General features: G+C 44.4%; 1 protein-coding gene across 2 annotated transcripts in view; it reads left to right on the plus strand.

Annotated features, from left to right (window-relative positions):
- Nucleotides 1-18888, plus strand: part of NEURL1 (neuralized E3 ubiquitin protein ligase 1) — a gene marked incomplete at both ends in the record, with an annotated part of 150216 nt that overhangs the window by 95979 nt on the left and 35349 nt on the right. For both annotated transcript variants that reach the window (XM_084264964.1, XM_084264965.1), the window contains one exon: nucleotides 195-516. In XM_084264964.1, the coding sequence (XP_084121090.1) occupies nucleotides 195-516 (322 nt within the window). The remainder of the gene's footprint in view (nucleotides 1-194; nucleotides 517-18888) is intronic.

The raw sequence follows: 18888 nt of genomic DNA on the forward strand, positions 1-18888 counted from the left end.
GATGTGCATTGTATCCTAAGAGTGCAGCATTGCTGGTAGCAGATGAGCTACAGCAGTGTTTGGTGAGTAAATGTTTCCTAAATCAAGTGAGCTCATCTGCATGGTGGCCATGGGTGCTTGATGGCACTGAGCCTGTAGTGTGCAAGTAGGTGTTCAAGTGGCAAATGCTGTTATTGCTGCTGTTGTCTTTGCAGATCACCAAAAAGCAGTGTTGCTGGAGTGGGGCTCTTCGACTTGGGTTCACTTCCAAGGATCCATCACGGATTAACCCTGACACTCTGCCCAAGTACGCGTGCCCTGACTTGGTTTCCCAAAGCGGCTTTTGGGCCAAGGCTCTGCCAGAAGAGTTTGCAAATGAGGGAAACATCATAGCCTTCTGGGTGGACAAGAAGGGACGGGTTTTCTATCGGGTGAATGACTCCGCTGCGATGCTCTTCTTCAGTGGGGTGAGGACAGCAGAGCCCCTCTGGGCTTTGATTGACGTCTACGGACTGACCCGCGGAGTGCAGCTCTTAGGTGAGTACCTGGATCAGAAGGCACAGGGATGATGCTGAGCTGTTCCTGGTGAAGGGCCAGCCTGACACTACTGTGCTGGGACGTGCAGGGGGGGGTCCTCCCCAGAGCATCTCACAACATCAGCCTGCATGAGTGGGTATGTCAAACTTAGCACATAAATATAACATGAGTGGGAGGTGGGAAACCACCGCTACAATATAGCACTAGAAGCCATCTGTAAGTGGATTTCTGCTTGGAGGTGTTGCTGCATCAGAACACAGTGTGAAATGTGGCATGTACCTTGTAAAACTTTCTTTTTATCTCCTCTGCTGCTTTCCCCCTGCTGCTGTGGCAAAATGCATTTTATGTGTTTTCGATAAATCCTTCCTGGCTGTTTTACTGGCTGTATTTGAAACATGGATATCTTCCAAATTACCTGGGAATTACTTGTTTTGCCAGGATATTGCTTTCATAGACAAGTTTGTTTCGCCCTTTGGAGCTGGAAGGTTGTATATACGGTTGGGGTTGGACGACAAGGAGTGTTAAGTGCCTGTGTCTTCTGCCATCCTCAGATGAAATGGAGGTAGTCTGGCATTCATGAGGACTCAATCTGGCCCCACATAGATAGACTGTCAAGGTTTGGGCTATTTTAGTTTATACATCTTAGAAGAACTGAAAAGAGTCACCAAGGACCCATCTTGGGGGCAGTTAGGTTGCTGGGAGATGAGAAGTGTCAGCTTAGAGTCTCAGAGTTGGCTTTGCATTGTCACTGGGCAAATCACTGCACTTCTCCACATAACAGTAGTTTTGTGGGTCTTGGTTTTGCCATGGAGAAGGTTAGATGGTACCTGCTGACCTTCATGAGCTGAAGTTCCTTCTGAAGATGAGATGATCTGGCTAGGCTGAGCCTTGCTGCCTTTTTCCTGTTGTGCAGCTGATGCTCTCTGTTAAGATTATATTTTCCTGCTATGTATCAAAAACTTTAATAAAGCTTCTCTCTGGCAGATTATTTCCTTTCTACACTGATTGCTGTATTAAAAAATAAGATGGCAGGACTGCATGTAGCACCCTACACTGCATGAAAGAGGGATGTAGGTCCAGGAGATGAAGAGATGGGACTGACCTCCTCTTGCTGCAAAAACTACTGGCCCAAGATTGCACAAGGCTGAGGAAGTAAAGAATTTCTTAGCAGCTTTTTGGTTTCTTTTAGGAGCAGAAAGATTTATCTTTTGTTGTGAATCAGCTTGAACCAGAGCCACTAGGCAACTGTTCGTAGGCCAACGCATTGATATTTGAACTGGGATCTAGAATTTGGGCAAATGTCACGCTGAGGTTTCAGTTAAGAAGAGTTTACAAATGACTCCAAGTCCTCTGGCTGTTCTTGTGAGATTTGGCACCTTGGGACTCCTCCGCCTGATTGATGAGGTCCCATAACTCTGGATTATGTGTTTCCTTTCAAAACACCCGAGAAGTCATTTCCTATCCGTCATCCGCCCCTGTGTTGTCCTCGCCTCTTCCACATCCCCTTTCACAAGGAGAATGTGACTCTTGCCAGCCACTGACTTGCCTCTAGTCTAACAGTCTGTGGGCTCTCCGGTGGGTATGAAGTCCCTGAATGAAGCAGGCAGCTTCTGAGTTTACACAGTTGGCGTGGAGCTCAGATACGTATTTATAGCTTGTTCCAGCAGCCTTCAGCAGGCTTTAAGCCTAGCAACTGTGCCGAAATGTCGTTTCATTATTACACAGCACCAAAAGTCAGGGCAGGAAAATCATCGGCTGTGTTTCCTCTGGATCCTATAGACATACCCGTTGCAATGCTCTGCATGCCTGTTTTAGTGCAGCAGACCACACATACAGTATAGGACAACTTGCCAAAAAACTCCCAGGACTTGAAAAATGGATTTCATAGCTTAGCTACAAACATATGGTTGAATTCAGCCTGGTATGGCATGCAGGGCATCTGATGGAGGCTGGGGATGCTGGAGTGGTATGTTGAACAGAAGAGTCCAGCACTTCAGATTCCAGTTCAGTGATTTATTTTTCCTTCACCCTCAATATGTTCCGTATTCTTGAGCCTCACTGTTTTCCCAGTAACTGTAGGGTTGCAGGGTCATACTGCACCTCTGCACTGCCTCCGTTTGCTTTTATGTGCCTTTCACCCAAGAATCTTGACCAAAAGCTTTACCATTTCTGGTAAATCAGGTTTGCCCAAAAGAAAAACATGCAGCAACGTGTTGTGTCATTGCAAGATCTCAGCTCTGCCGGGGAATGTGTAGGGTACATTTATGTCCCCAAAAGTCACAACTTCCAAAACACCACATTTTTGTTTGGCTTATCTGCATTACAGTAGCAGTTCCAGCCAAATAAGGAAAGCAGGGCGCTGACCAAGTCTAGTGACACTGTTCCTGTCCGACAGATTTAGTACAGAGTCTTGAACAAAAGGGAGCTCAAAGCTTGGGAGAGCTAAATGATTTGCCAGAGGTTATGCAGCAGTGACACTCAATTCAGGGAAGCCATCGGGCTTGTTGTGCAGCTCAGTCCTGCCTCCTTGTCTATCAGCATCACAGGCATTGCACAACACACTTGCATCACTAAATTGTGTCTGTAGATGAAAGAGAAACAACTGGTTTGTATCTTAATTTTTCATTTCCATCTGCGTATGGCTTTATGCATAGTATCAACCACACTGGTAATTACCCACACGTCTTTACTGCTGTCAGTGCACCGGTTTATGTGGCTGTCTCAGATTTTCCTGGGTCTGACCGTCCTTGCTGTGTGTTCAGAGGCAGAGCCCTTTAAGCACCTTCTTTACCTACTTGATTTTGCTCTGAAACAAGTAAAAAGGGCTTGTGTGGCCCACTGCATCTCAGCCAAGGGGAGGTCAGGAACTGACTTTGGACCACATCTTGCCTGTTGAGACTGGAGTGAGTCAAAATGAGCAACTGGCTTAAATCCACCTTGATGGTGGTTTCAGCAAGGAGGTTTGCAGTGCTCAGGCTCAGTCAGAGGTGAGAAGCTACTCCTTGCTCTCCTTACCAATACCCACATTATAGAGATGAAAAGGCTTAAATTTACCCCGGAGTCCGGTCATCTCTGACCACGAGGTCTGGTCTGGTTTCCTGCCACAGTGTCAAGGCCCATGTAGGGGAGGTGGATGCAGTTGAGCGCAGGCATGTTCTGTGTTTTAGGGCATGAGTGCAGGCTTATGTGACCTGTAAACACGTCCTTATACAGTGAGTCCCCTGCTGACATGCTCATCTTGCAGGCAGGATGGTTTACAGCTCTGCTGCCCTTTTTGGGCAGCTAATTTTGCACAAGTGCACTTTTACATTCCAGGATAATTTAAAGTAATATTTACTAGAAATGTGGCTTAGCCTTATGTTATCACTTCAACATACACACATGCTCATTCACACTTCAAAAAGAGTCCGAGAAAAATGGAACATAAGCAATCTGCTGCCTTGCTGCTGTAATAAAGCATCAAAAAAGAAAAGGAAAGGAGCAGCTGTTTAAATCCTGAGGTCTTCCAAGCCCTTGAGGAAGGATGGCAGCTCATGGGAACCAAATGGGGGTGTTTCTCTTTAGCCTGCTTCTTTCAAGCACTTGGCTAGTGAGCCTGGTGTAGGCTGAGAAGTGCTCACGTAGGTTTTGTGTGGACTCACTGAGGGACAGCAAAGATGATGTGTAAGTTAAAGCACAGTTCATATCTTCAGCATTTTGCTGTATCTTTTTGTGAGGAATTCCAGGCCTACCCACTGCATGGTGCCTTTTGGAAGATTGCTCCTTTTTTTTTTTTGGTAGTGCTGTTGTAACACAGGATCACAGAATGGTTGAGATTGGAAAAGAACTATGAAGATCACCTAGTCCAAGCATCTAGTATCTTTTCTTTCAAAGTATGACAGATACGCTCTAGCAGTATGGAAAAATGGGACTGCAAAGAAAGTATGATTTCAGCCTATTGCCCTGTCTTTCTGGTAGGGTAATGCGAGGAACTATCTGTTGATTTTCCTTAGTTCTATTAGTTACCAAAGCCCTTTATTGCTTATTACTTCATTTGTGCTCTTCTCCCATCCATCTGTGTGTTTGTTCATGCAATATTTCAAAGTGGTCTTGGTCTTTTACCAGCACAAACTTGGAAAATCAAGGTTAATTGTTCTTAGAGTAGCAGACTGCAAGGCACCTGTTGAAAGCAAAGCTGCACCACCTCTTGGAAAGAAAATATGTGAGACCTTGCAAACTGGGAAATTTGAAATGCGTATGCATTGTATGTAGGTGTATTAAATTTACCTAAAATAGAAACAGTATAAATATGTGCTTCAGTCATAAATACATATACAGATTCTAGTAGAATTAACTGGCAGTGTTGTGTATTGTATTAGATACTAGGGGAATCTTTTCTTTCTCCAGATCCCCTCCTTAGCTTCTTATTGCTTCTTGTTTGCAAAACATCAAAAGTCAAAACATGAACTGAATGTGGATGGAAACGTACCCATCTTGAGACTCAGGCTAGTGTATATTTGACAAGGAAGTTGAACATTTTGTAGGGAAGGAAGGAAACATGTTTTCCTTTCTCTGCCCCTGTCAGTTCTTAGGTAAATTGAATCTCTAGCTCCAGGGCACCTTTAGAAGAAACATTAAATAAGCCTCAATGAGGTGGATTTATGGGCAAATTTCAGGTGTGAATGGTATAAGACTGGTGATAAATCTAATTTATCACATGCATCTGCAGTTTTACCATGTGGTTATTACTATTTTATTTTCCAAGTGCGAAACTTATTTTCCATTGCCCATGGGAATTGATTTCTGTTGCTATTCTGACACATGCAAATAAGCAGACTGATCTGCTGAGAGTGCTTCGCACTAAACAAAATGGGATAATCAAATATGACTGCAGTGTATTTTTATAGTTCACTGTTGAAAGTGGAAGCTATAAACTATTTACCCTCTCCGTGGAAGTCTCTGACAGTCTGATGGAAAAGAATAATACGTGTTTAAACGGAGTCCTACTTAATGAAGGCAAGATATACATGACCTGCAAACAGTCAGTTGTCATTGTTTTTCCGCATCTCCTAAGGGGAGAGAGAATTTAAATTGCTCATAAACTTTTATTGTCTGTAGCTGTGGTCTCTATGGCAGCTGCAGGAAGCTCGCTAACATGGCTAAAAATGTGAAAACAGTTTAATAAATAACTAATCTCTTGCTGTTTTAATTAATCCCTGCTATGCCATAACACCTCTGGAGGGACATATTTTTCCATATGCTGTAGGTACTTGCAAGTTAGCCCAGAGCCCAAAGGCAGCTCCTTATGCATGAAGGTCTGTCTGTCCTCCAGATCTGTCTGTCTTGCTTACGATGGTAAGGCTGCTGCAGACCGCACTTTCAAACAAGCCAGAGCTTGTCCTGGACTCATGAACAAAGTGGCTTTTTTTCCTTCTCTTTGTGATTGCTTGTAAACTGCAGGGAATTTGTGCCTCCAGCCCTGCCTGAGCCAGGGAGGGAAGGCAGCATCTCCCCAGCCCTGTTCTACCCTCCCGCTGCCTGTGCTGGGCATCCCGGGCTGTGCACGTGAATGGTAAATACCGAGTAAGTCAGAGCAGACAGGTGACAAGTAAAATAAGGCCTCCAAGGAGTGAACATTTCACACTCACTGGGTCTCAATGAAGTTTTGAATCGCCAAACAGCACACAGGCTCTGTGTGTTACATATGTTTTATCAATGTTGCTCGTTGCTGTGACTGTTTTTCTGACCTGAGCCACCTTTGCCATGGCAGGACTGCTCGTGGAGCTAAAGCAGAACAGAAGGGACAAAATCTGGCACATGGTGTGTTATCAGGGATGTGCACATCAGCCAAAATTATATCCACATCGGTGTCAGGAGGGCCTGCAAGTGAACCCTGGTAGGAATGAACTTGAGAGGGATTAGCCTGGCTATTATTGCCCAGATGGAGAAAAATGAAGGCTGTAACAAGACAGAATGATCAGTGGAAAATAAATTCTGTGCTTTATAAAGTTCCTTTAGTTCTGGTAAGCTGAAATATTGTTCCTAACACAGGCAAGAAGGGCTATATAATAATATTTTCCATGTTACCAATAAAAGCACACCGAAATATGAAAACTCTGACATTTGTAAGTGGTGTTTGGATTATGGGTGTGCATACGCTGTAGTTCAGATGCTGACACTGCAAAGATAGGCCCCAGTGTTAAAAAAATGATGCCTTCACATTAAATATCTGTTCTGCTGAGTGATGTGGCAGTCGCTTTAAGGAGGTAAATATTGCTGGTTTACACTAAGAAGTTTATCTTGCCTTTGCTAAGTGGTGTTATTTTTTAGCAGGAGTGTGGAACCTGTATTCTGGAAACAGTGAGTCCGTTTAAAAGTGCTCTGACCTTATTTTACTTCTACTAAAGGTATAAACTACTGGAATTCATTACACAGTTGTAGTTGGTTACAAAAGTTTCTACTATAGGCAGGCTCTTAGAGAATAGCTCACTGCTAATGGAGCAGTGTGTTTATTGAGAAACATTTCAAAGAGTTCCTTATCTTAGCAAGATTGTGGTGCTTTGATTTAAACTATTAGGATAGGGTATCTATGTTGTTTTTTAAAACAATGCCTTCCCTTAACGAATAATGACACGTGTAATTGTATTCTCCTGAGTTTGTCTAATGTGGTTCCTATTGTAATTCTGTAAGTAATAGGTGCCTTTCTTAAAAAGAAAAGTGGAGAGAATATGTTGGTACTGGGAATTAACCTTTGTAGCTTTCTTAATACTCGTCTCCAAAATATTCAGCAAAATAGCTTAAACTGTACAAATCTTGGGCTGTAATGCTGAAAGCCAGTTCCTCACCATTCGTCAAGAGTGCGTTTACTCCAATGTAAGACTGGAGGTAAGTTTTGGATGTAAACTGAGTAGATCATCTGGTAAAAGTATAACAATTTATTGTGGTAATCTTGCAATTCCATCTGTTCCAGCTGTGGAGGCTCTTTCCCCTAAGTCTGTATGACAGATGATGGCTAAACTTTGCTTATATGATAAAACTAAACACCGTCTCTGTACGGTATGTCTCTGCTGGCGTGAGACAGCACTTTGTCATTTCAATGTCTAATTTGTATCTCCGCTGCTGAATATGCAATTTACCCTATAGAGGATATGATTTTGTTATCCCTGTAGGTGTCTGGGTTATTAAAAAAGTTTGACGCCTTTAATAAAATTAAATTGGCTTTTCCATCCATATCAGCAACAGAGCTAAAAATGAGACTGCTTTGTACTCTGAAGTCTCCATTTGTTTTTCCAAGCAGTTCAAGTAGGACTGTTGGATTCAGTCTGGAAATCCTTACCTACTCTACTCTCAGTTTTACCAGCCTAAACTTTGAGTCACCTGTGGAGTTGCTCTGTGAGCAGAATCTAAGCCTGGGTTTTTGCTCACTCATCGCTTCTCTTTGACCAAACACTGAGCGGGAGGAGATCCTCCAGACCTTGCTGGCTCGTCCCAAAGAAAACAAAGCATTTTGACTGAGGGCTCTGTGCTGATCCAAGCCAGGACCTCCCCTTCCATGTACCCTTGTCAGGAGAAAGGAGCCTCTCAGGGTGTGTGTGAGTGTAACGGCTCTCAGGTGGCTGAAAGCTGGTGAAAATGCAAGTGGTGTCATCTGCTTGTGTTGGATCAGAAGATCTTTCATTAGTGACTCAGGTCTGCACTCATTGAAAGCTGCTGTCCCAGCATTGGTGGACTGGTGCTGCAATGCCCAGCCAGACGAGCATGCAGTGCTGCATGCATTAAACTCTAACCAAACTGTGCTGTCAGTGTAACTGTTGATAAATTATGGTGCATTCTTGCATAAAAAAGTATTATCCATATGTGATGTGTAAGAGTGTGCCTGATACCTGCTACAAGTATCTGGCTGTAGACACCGAGTTTCACACTAAATCGTGATGCTAATAGAATGGCCCATTTGTTCATTTCTGCCAAAGGTATTAATTAGTTGGGATTTCTTAAGCAGAAAGAACCTCTCTGTGCATCATTATCTGTATGTGACACATCACTGATGTGTATGAAATGCAATTGGAATGACTGTGTGTCTCTGCATAGATCAAGGATGCTTTGGGTCAAATGAAAGAATTTCTTAAGAAGTACAATTTGATGCCAGGGCAGGCAAATGCAAAGAGATCACCAGTGCTCTGGGGCAGGGCTTGGGGAAATGGGGAAAGTGCATGGAGGAGGGATCCCTGCACTGCCCCGTGTGTGTGTGTGTGTGTGTGTGTGTGTGTGTGTGCTCCTTCTTCAATGCTGGAGGCAGAGCCTGAGGCTGAGCGAGCCCTTGGCCTTGCACCACTCTTCTGTCCTCAGCTTCCTGCAGTCTCGTTCCCTGGCATTAGCTTGGGACAAGCACCCTGAGTCGCTGAAGGTCTGGTGAATCCAGTGTCCTGTCTCTATCCTGTCTCTGACAACAACCAGCATCTCTAGGTCCTCCTTGGAAAAAAAATTCTGCAAGTGCAGGTGTTACTTTCTCCTGCTTTTCATCTTTAGTTATCCTGAGCTGTTACTACTGCTCTTCAAGACAAGCCACCTGCATTGAGTCAACTCCTGATTTTGATGTGGAGCTTATACCAGCTCTGCTCATAGTGCAGATGATCCTGCAAGGTGCTGTGCTTAGTGAGATGCCAGGATTCTCTCTCCTGCTCAGACACTTAGGACAGTCTGGATCTTGCACTCTACTATCCCACTCTTTTAATCACATTTTTTATTATATGCTTTTCTGACAGTATTACGTGTTTCTCCCACGTTCTAGCATTTGGTGAAAATGTCATCCCTTGTACTGGCATGCACTAGGTGAGTGCTTCTTCCCATTGTCATGGGAATTGCAGCAAGGTATTGTTGGCAGAAAATATTTGCGAAATTTATAAAAAGCCTTTCCCTGTATATAGGCTTATGTCCAGTCTCAAGTTCTGATTTTCATGTATTAGCATAATTTTGATGTTAAAAACCTTTACAGAAACATTTTAAAAGATGTTTTCATTCTATCTGCTCCTATTAGATTTTTCAAATTAAATTTTTGCTAGATTTTTAGTCTGCAGCTAGGGATAAAAGATTGATAAATCAAACTGCCATCCACTGAACAAATCTAGTGCCACTGGCTATGGCTGGTGTGTTTAAGAAGATGAAAAATCTCTTGTGATGCATCTGGCCACCAGTGTGACCCTTCACAGACAATTAATTCTCCTCAGAAAAAAAAAAAAAAAGTTTAATTGCTCTATCTTCTTTTAAGAGGATAAAGACCACTCCAGGGAAAAAGCCTTTAGAACCCAATGATCCTATTCCTGCACTGGTACTGTGCCAATAAATACTGCACCACTCGCATGGAAAAGATCTGACGCCTCCAAAATCTGTACTGCAGAGCATTCCCTCTTTTCCTCCACACCTGAGTCTGGAGGACCCCAGCACCTCGGAGCTGTGTGTTTAAATGAACCAGGAGACTGATGACAATTTGATCAATGTGTTTCCACAGACATTTACATTTCCTCCTTATTCTGCAGTGGTGTTTCCCTGGTTCATTTTCTTTGCCCTCTCTGGTGTCCATAGGCAGCAGCCATCACCTTCCCGAGCCCTTCACAGGCATCAGCAGACTGCACTGCTAGCCCAGCATGTCTTGTGTGAAAAGCGTCTTCTTGACAAAAACACCAGTGCTGTTGGTTTCTGCTCCAGTTTCTAAGGCCTGGTTGGTCCTAGCTGGATCTGATTCAGTGACTCTTTGCACTGGAGAGTACTTGTGTTTCAGATGAGCCTTGACATTGCCTGTGTTTGTCAAAACACTTTTTATTACTTCATTCCTAATATGGTAGAATCTGTAGATCTCAACCGTAGTGCTGTTTGGGCAGGTGGAAAAAAATTGGCCTCATGCCGAAGGTCAGTGCTGGAAACAGTTGGAAAGAAAACTGAACTGATGGAGAATTTCACTGTGGAGCTGCTAGGACTGGCAATTTCAACTCGGCCTAATTGGCTCGCTCAAAAGAAATGCATAAAAAATTTGGTCTTAGGCCATAATCACTCTGATGAGTGTTTCTACAATAATGTCTAGTGCTTCGGTTTGGGATATGGGACCTAAAAGCCCAATGCCCCCTAAAAATCAGATAAGCACCAAAGAGGCTGAGTAACAACCCGGTGGTGAGGCAGGCTGATGGGTGAAAGCTGGTGGAGGAGCTATTCAAGTGGGAAGTGAGATGCCATTTTTTAAAGGTGTATAGTTCACAGCTGTACAATTACCCATTCTCAGCTGCTCAGAAAAGACGACTGCATAGTCTGCAAGGACTGAATCCAAGAGGATGGTTAACTACTTACCCACCTCTTGCACATATGTAGTTGTATCTGGTGTGCCAGAAATCAGGTATATGCTCGAGTAAGTATGTTAATTCACATTCCTAAAGATAGCCATGTGCTTAAGTGCTTTGCTGGATCTTTTTCTTTGCCATCTGCTTGTTGCTGGGTTCAGTGCAGGGCTTGCTAGGTCAAAACCAGTGGTCTGTGGTTAATCAGTAATTGATGGTTATGCAGGGATCAGGCTCTGTGCTTAATGGTTTTTCTGAGAAGCAAAGACTCTTTTAGTAGGAGGAGGGAGATCAGCTTGAGCAGAGGAGGTCGGAATGCACTGCTGAAAGTGGAGGGGAGTTAGAGAGGTTTTTCTCCCCGCAATGCTTGCTTTTCTTGGAAAACTAGACTTGTTTCTGTGCAGGAAAGTTTAAGAAGGGAGCCAGAAGCGTGAGGGAAATAGGAAGATAGAAGTATGGCAACAGGGTGAACTGCTGTCGGAAAGTGATGGAAGAAGGACAAGTTTGACAAAGAGAGATAAGGTTAGCTTGATGGGAGAAGGCAAGAACAATGACCAAGATGTTATCCCTTTCTTGCCTGGTTTGTTCAGTCATAGAAGATTCAATTTACACTTGTAAATCACTGGCTCATTTTAAGTTTGTGTTGATGATTCATAACCCAAAGGCTTTGGTTTTCTTTCTCCCCACCACCTTCCCCCTTATCTGGACAGTGCAGGGGGCTCGGTGTGTTTTGCATGGGTCACTGTGGATGCCTGACATGTTCCTTGAAGATAAGTGAGCTCTTTTATCAGGTCAAGTACATACTACTGACACTATTAATGGCATCGTGAAGATACAGGAGAAAAACGACACATGGGGAAATATCTGAGTCAGATGTGTTTCTTACATCCCAGACTAGTTTGGTGTCTCTTTGTTGTGGTCTTGATAGCACCTATTCCTCTTTGTGCAATGGTTCTTTTCATCATATAGTTAGAATCATAAAATTGTTTAGCGTGGAAAAGACCTTTAAGATTATCAAGTCCAACCACTACCATTAGTTAATTTATTTTAGAAGTCTTCTGCTAATAATAAACATTGACAGATCTATCATGGATAGAAGGTGAGCAGGCTGTGTGATGAGAGAGTAGATACTGTTTTGTTTGTCAGTGCTTTGCAGTGGGGATTTCACGCTCTCTCAGTCTGTATCTGTGGAATTTGCTGCCAGATGAGTCCTGTCTGTTGAGTTGCACTTTAGAGTCTAATCTTCCACTCAGTAGCACCTCCATCTTGCTTGGTTGAGGGGAAAACTTCTCTAAAATATGTACTGTATTTTCCTGCAGAGGGTTTTGTTACAATGGAAAATTAATGCAAATTACTTGCAAACACGGCTTTAAAAGGGACTAGTTATGCCAATCTGAATCATTTCTATGGGCAAGCATTTAGAATTAAAATAGCTTGACTCTGGTTCAGCTAGAATTATAGTGAGTTCAGCTGGCATTTTATTTACTTCAAGACTTTTGCTGGCAATCACAAAAGTGAGGGGGAAAAAAATAATCTTAGCCCCTCTCTGAGGTGGGTACTGGGGTAAACGGTGACTGCTGCACAAGCCAGGGCAGGCATCTCCTCCTGGCTTTAGCAGAAGGGTGAAAACCCGAGGTCAGTGACAGCAGCTTCTCCAACTGTTATGGATAGACTGAAAGACAACTGCACCATCACCCCTGGAGATGTTTCACTTTTGGAATTACTCTGGCATAATGTCGTCTCGGGCATATTTGCAGCCAGCAGTCCCAGATGCTTACAACTGCTGTCCCATCCTCAGAATGTTCCTGTTGGCAGATACTTGACCAAGCTATTATTTTATGGTATATTTAGTTCTTTTTTTATCTTTCCTCACTGTCAGTCTCTCCAGCCCAATAATCATGTTTTCTTCTTTACCACAGCCTCCATACCCTGCTGTCATTCTAAAAATTCTTCTGTGATGTTAAATCTTTTCCAGTTATATGATGAGAATTAATTCATTCTGACACAGCCATGAAAATCTGATTCAATTCCTTTTTTTGGTATCTCAGTCACAGTCCTTGATCACAAATCAGCATGAGTCAGAATTTCCCAGGTTATTATTTCCTCCAAAAGGCTGATTGCAACTCTGTCTCCTCTTTTAATATCCCTTTCCTAACTGTGGTGAAGCCAAGCAGTTGCGGCTGTAGTGATTTTGTTTGGAGACCTGTCTGCTGGGTTTTTATTTGTTGCCACAGGTGGAAACCAAGGTGACATCAGAGAATATCCCAGACCAGTTTTAGTGTTGCAGTTTCCCATCACCAGGTGGTTGAGTCAGTACTGGCTCTACAGCATGAAGATGGCTACTGAAACTAGCGGGACTTTTTCTCTGGCATCTAAGAAACTTTGGGTCACAGGTAGAGCGGGAATACAGTGGCTTTATTAGCTTGTGCCAGGACATGAGAATTTAATAAGAATGGGTTTTCAAACTGGCCATATTGTGCTGAGATGTTCTGCTGAAACAGACTGTCCTGAGATGTTTCACAGAGATAGGTTTTGAATCTGACTGGTGAAATGAGTAGCTTATCTGGTGTTACTAAAAGTAGACCAGAATGAAAAATAAGTGGGAAATGCTTTCTTTGTGGCCCTTACCATGAATTTATTCTCTCCACTACCTATTTGTCTCAAATTTTATGCCTGGAGGGCAGGACCATGTTGTCTGTCCATTGAAAGAATAAAGTGCCGTCATTCTGTTCTTCTGTGTTGGGCTGTGCTGTGGCCAGGAGGGGTTTGGAGGCACAAGGAGGCTTCCCTTTCCTTACAGAGAGCCTCTGGCTTTGGAAAAAAACACAGGAGGAAATCCTGCTTCCACTTGCCATTGTACCTCTGAAGGATGTGCTGTTTGCTGAGCCCCAGCTGAAAGGGCTGCAGGAAGGACCAGGCATTGCTTCTTGCAGGTCACAGGAGGCAGAGGAGGTCCCTGAGCCTGCCCCAGCAGGTTTGTTGTTGCACAAATTCAATGCCCAGCTTTAGGATTAAGGAACCATTTCCATGTTTGCTATTGACTGCTGCAGTTTCCTTTTGTGGTTCCCTTGGGTTCTTCTAATAGGGCAGTAGTAGTTTTAATACCCACTTGAGATTTTTGCTTGCTTGTTTGCTTCCTGCCAAGCTCTAGGAATATTTTTTAGCACATTAAAAGAGAAAAAAAATGCCTGGACGGAGATTGGTCCATTATTTTTATGAGGGAAGAATATTTATTGGGATTTAATTGTGCAGGAAAAGCAACTAAGTATTGCCTGGAGGGGAAAGCCTTTAAACAGTGGTATGAGTACATCAGATCAATAACCAATGGTTAACAGACAGGGACAAAAAACCACCCTTAGTTTTAGTCGTAAAGGATTAGTTCCCAATTCGGGCTCAGATTTCTCATCTTCCTGGGACAAATCACACAAGTTTCTGCTTTCTGCAGGTGGAGATACTACTTTTCTTCCTGAGAGGGGACTGCAGGGTTTGACTTCTATAAATTATTGGACTCCTCAAGTGCTAAAGTGGGCAAGCCAAGCTACCGGTCCAACAGAAGTGCCTTACCTTTGACTTTTGTGCCTTGTGAGTGTGTTTCTGGCAGAGACATGAGTTACTGCTACATGATTCAATTTTATATTGTGTTACATATGCTAAAGGCTCTGCTGTGATGCTCCTACCCTGCTAGACACAACCATTATTAAAGCTTAGGTAAGTGAACTCAATTTCCCCTAAACTTTCCAAACAATTCTAGGTATTATTGGTGAGGATAATTAGGATGAAATGTTGGTACGCTGAGCAGAATGGGTGGCCTTTGTGAAACTCATCCATTATTAATCAGCCATGTAATTTCCCTTAAGTGACAAGGTGCGATTGCTTTTTATAGGCCCAATTGCATCTTCACGCTACAAGCAGAGACGAGACCCTCTCACCTGCATTACTGTCAATTACCCATTTGGGAAATGAGGATACTGTAGGCTGGAGATGCTGCCTGGGAGCTCTCTTGTGACACAGAGACAGTCAGGTGCTGAATAAACAATAAATTATTTCTTCCTCCCCTTTCTCCTTTACACATAAGGGACAGGTTTGTGTTCGCTGGAGCTTTGCCTCCGTCAGGGTTGCAGCACAGAGCCAGGGTGTGCTGTCACACTTAACCTTTTGGCATGTCAAACAGCAGCTTATGGTGGGGGCAAAAAGCCGTCTCTGCTGGCAGTGGCTGCTGAACATGCCTGCAGGGTTAGTGGGGCTCTGGAAGGAGTGCAGGGGTACCAGCCCTATATTAAAACAAACTCCTCACAGATGGAAAAAATGTAGTACTCTGATTTAGTACAGCCTAATAGTTGTGCTTCAAGTGACTTACAGCGAAGAACAAATCACTATACGCTTCGTTAAAAGCAGAGTGATAGCACAATAAACATAACCTTTTTGAACTCGAAGAAGCATAAATCACTTGTAATTCAAAAGTGTTATAAAAAATAATTATGATTCACTGCTGAACTCTGGTTTACGGTCTGTGAAAAATTCTTATATTTTGCTTTCAAAAAGGCATTTCTCTTAATCAAAGTTGTTGCAATTAGAGGGAGTGGTAATGATCCAGAAGACAGCTGAGTGATGTTGCCTTTTTGAGGATCTCTACAGCTGCCATTTTCATAGTGAGAATAGTGATGCTCGGTGTTGGCAGGGAAGCCCTTGTGGATCAGAGCTCCAGCAATTGGAAATGTTGTGTGTTGCAATACACTCCCATTCCCCCAAACCTACCGTGATGTTGAATTCCATCCACTTAAAACAGAGCCTATGTTTAACAATAATTTAAATCATTATCCTGCCTGTCAGCTCGGAGTTAAGGGGCTATGCAACTGCGATTCTCTGTTTAGAAACTGCCTGGAATAATAACTTTCAGATGTCTCAAATATGCACCACTTATCTATAACATCTAAATACAAATGTCTCCCTGCTGAGCAAGCCCGACACTGTTTACCTATCGTTTCCAAACCATTCCAGAGGGTTTGCTTGGCGTGGAGCGGAAGGCCCTATATCCGCAGCTCCAACAGCGCTGTCAGCGTAATGTTTTTCAACTCCTCCTCACCTTTAGGTGATTGCAGAGAAAGAAACAGCCTAAGCCCGGGGGTGACAAGTGAAGAATGTCCCCACACATGTATCCCCCTCCTCCCACCCCCACGCCAAGGGTAAAAGTGCATTGCGAGCCAGCCCTGAGCTCTTGCAGACGGGATGATGCTCGCGCCGTTGGATCCCTGCCAGCCTGCTGTGAGATGATCCAAATGCTGAATCCCGCATGCCCTGGGCGTGCTGGGGCTGGGCAGTGTCGAGGCGCTGTCGCCGGCTTGGGGGCCTCGGGCTCTTTCTCCGCGTGCAGACCTCAGTGGGACCTGTCAAGTCTCATTGAACGTCAGGCTCCAGAATTGGCTTGCGCCGTATGCTCCCCCCAGCTATGGTGTGCTGAATATGTGTGCCACGCAGCCAGATGGCTCTGCTGCCACCCGGGGAGCTGCTGAGCTGGATGCGGGCGCTCAGCATGTCCTTCGGGGCTGGGGGGTGATGGGCTGTGGTGTGGGTCTGCCTCTGCAGCTTCTCTGTGAGTAATCAGAGCAGAGAGAGCTGAAAAGATCCTCTTCTCCTTGTTACAGCTGATCTGTGGCTTAACTTGGGCAGTCCTTAGAGTTTCAGGCCCTCTCCCAAAGATGTGGAGTGTCTCATGCCATCCGTGCCTGGAAAGAGCAGAGCTTTGTCCCCAAACTTTGCTTTGGGTACCAATGGCATGATACTCCTAATGCATCCTGGGGAGGCCTGTGCAATGCTTGTGCTTTGCTTGTCCTGGGCACAAACACCCATAGCTGGTGTACGCTGTCCTGATGCAGCCACTGAAGGTTAAATAAGGAGAAATGAGAAGCATTTAACGCATCTTTGCATCAGCTTTGGTCCCTAGGTGAAGTCTGAGTCACAGCTCTTACTCCATATATCAGATCTATGCAAATGTTATTGACGTTCTTCCTGGGGCTCTTACCACTTTGCTCACAGTTTCCAACATTTACAACCGGTAATTCAGGAGAGCACCACTGCTCTCCTCATATTACACAACAGCAGGTTTTCTGAAATTTATGTATTCAGGGCATTGAATATTGCTATTATTTTATTAGTTTTTATAGAGGTGTGGAAGTTAGACTGATAGCAGGGGCCAGGCTTGATACCAAATTGTTTTACATGGCTATAGCTATGGAAACAAGCCTTCCCCTGTCCAGTTTGGACAGCAGTTAGCATGGTTCCCCCTCCACAGGCACGAGGGGCTGCCACGGAGGAGCACTGCTGATCTGCCTCAGTGGTCAGGTTGAGCCCATGATAGTGTTTTTCAGAATAGCTGCAGTTAGTGAAGTGTGCATAGCTTTGGCTGAGCTCAAAACGTGGTTTCTTCTTTTTATCTTTTTATTTTTTTGAATATAGGCTTCCTTGTAGGGATGTGGCTTGGAGAGGAGTCCTTTATAGCTTGCTCTCAGCCCACTCAGGAAACCAGGTCAGTGAGGCTCAGTATCTGATGGCTTTCTTCAGGCAGCATGCCTGCCTCTGTGCACATGAATATACGGTCCTGTTTACTTGCTTGAAATGCCCAGATCGTGTTTCTGTTCTTCACGAAATATTCATCTGCTTGACTGTTGTAATCCGGGTTTTTCTGTTGGCCAGTGGTGTTCCTGGGCAGAAGTGTGCCCAGGCACATTGCCCCAGTGCCCACTCAGCTTGCTGGGGTTGCCTGTCCCACCTACCTGTCCAACAGATTGGTGCTTGGGGAGATGCTCTGCCTGGGGAGTCGCATGGCTCTGCCATGCTCAGGGAATGAGCTGCTCTGAGGCTGCCTTCCCTCCATTCATCCTCCCACATAGTATGGTTGGTGACTCCATCTTCATGGGCCTGTCTTCACATGTGTCAGTATCAAAATGGTTGGGGATGGGAACCAGAGCAGCGTGCAGGACCCTCGGGCTCCTCCTGCACACTGACTTTATCAGCATCTTGTCACCTCCTCTGCAGCTTTTCACTGACTTTCTCACCCTCACCTACACCAGAGGGCCTGGAGCAAACTGGCACAGTAGAAACGTTTCATACATTTAACCTGTACACCACTCTGCTGTGTGTCTGTGCTGCTTGTGCGTGACGGTTCAAAGCTACCTGTATCACTTACACAGAATGTCGTGTTTTCTGGGTATTCTCTGATAATGCTTTGTAGCTTGGCCATGTATATGGGAAAATAATTTTCAGGTAGCAGAATTGCCTTCATGCTGTTTGTTGCTCTAAATTTGTACTGGGTGTTTGCTGCCTGGGTGGAGAGAAGGCTGCCATCCGGGATGCTGGCATCTCAGATGTCTTCAGCGAGACCCCACCAGTGACGTGTTTCATACCAAGTGGCATCCTGAGGTGACATGACAGAATGATGGACAGATGGTGTTAGGTTGCACAAGCAGTGCTGATGGCCAGAAAGGTATAAGCAGCTAGTGTGAACATGTGTGATCAGGTCCAGCCAGTCCCCATAAGGAGATGGAAGTAGTTTAATTTATTTGGAGTGGGAATTGTTTGCTATGATAAGTTAAAGGATCAAAACTGAATCGAATCACAGGCTCCTCCAAAACCCCTAGTGCTCTTCGATCTGGTGTTTTGATTACCTGAGCCCATTCTAAATGCTAGCTCAAGCGTCAAGCCCTCACATTTCCATTTAGCTGTTCAAGGAAAACAATTTTAATAGCTACCCAGCTATTCATCAGGATTAGGCCCTGCTGGACTAGTTTGGATAACACACAAGCTAAGTGCAGTATGGTCTCAGTTCAACTTTGGAACATCCAGAGCTACCAAAAAACATTTGCTTCGGTAACTCAGCATGTTCATCAGCCCCTGCTCTTCGTGCTGCTGGCTATGTCCAGTACCAGGAGAGGAGGGGCTGTGGGAGAGCCCACTCTCCTGTTATTCCTGGCCTCAGTGGAAACAGGGAGAAGCAGAAATATCAGCAGGAAGCATGCACTTTTGGAGCTCCCACCCCTGAGTCGACATGGATGCAGAGGAGAAAAGCATCCACATA

The sequence above is a fragment of the Gallinula chloropus genome, assembly GCF_964237585.1.
Source record: "Gallinula chloropus genome assembly, chromosome: 5".
In the NCBI taxonomy this organism is placed as follows: domain Eukaryota; kingdom Metazoa; phylum Chordata; class Aves; order Gruiformes; family Rallidae; genus Gallinula; species Gallinula chloropus.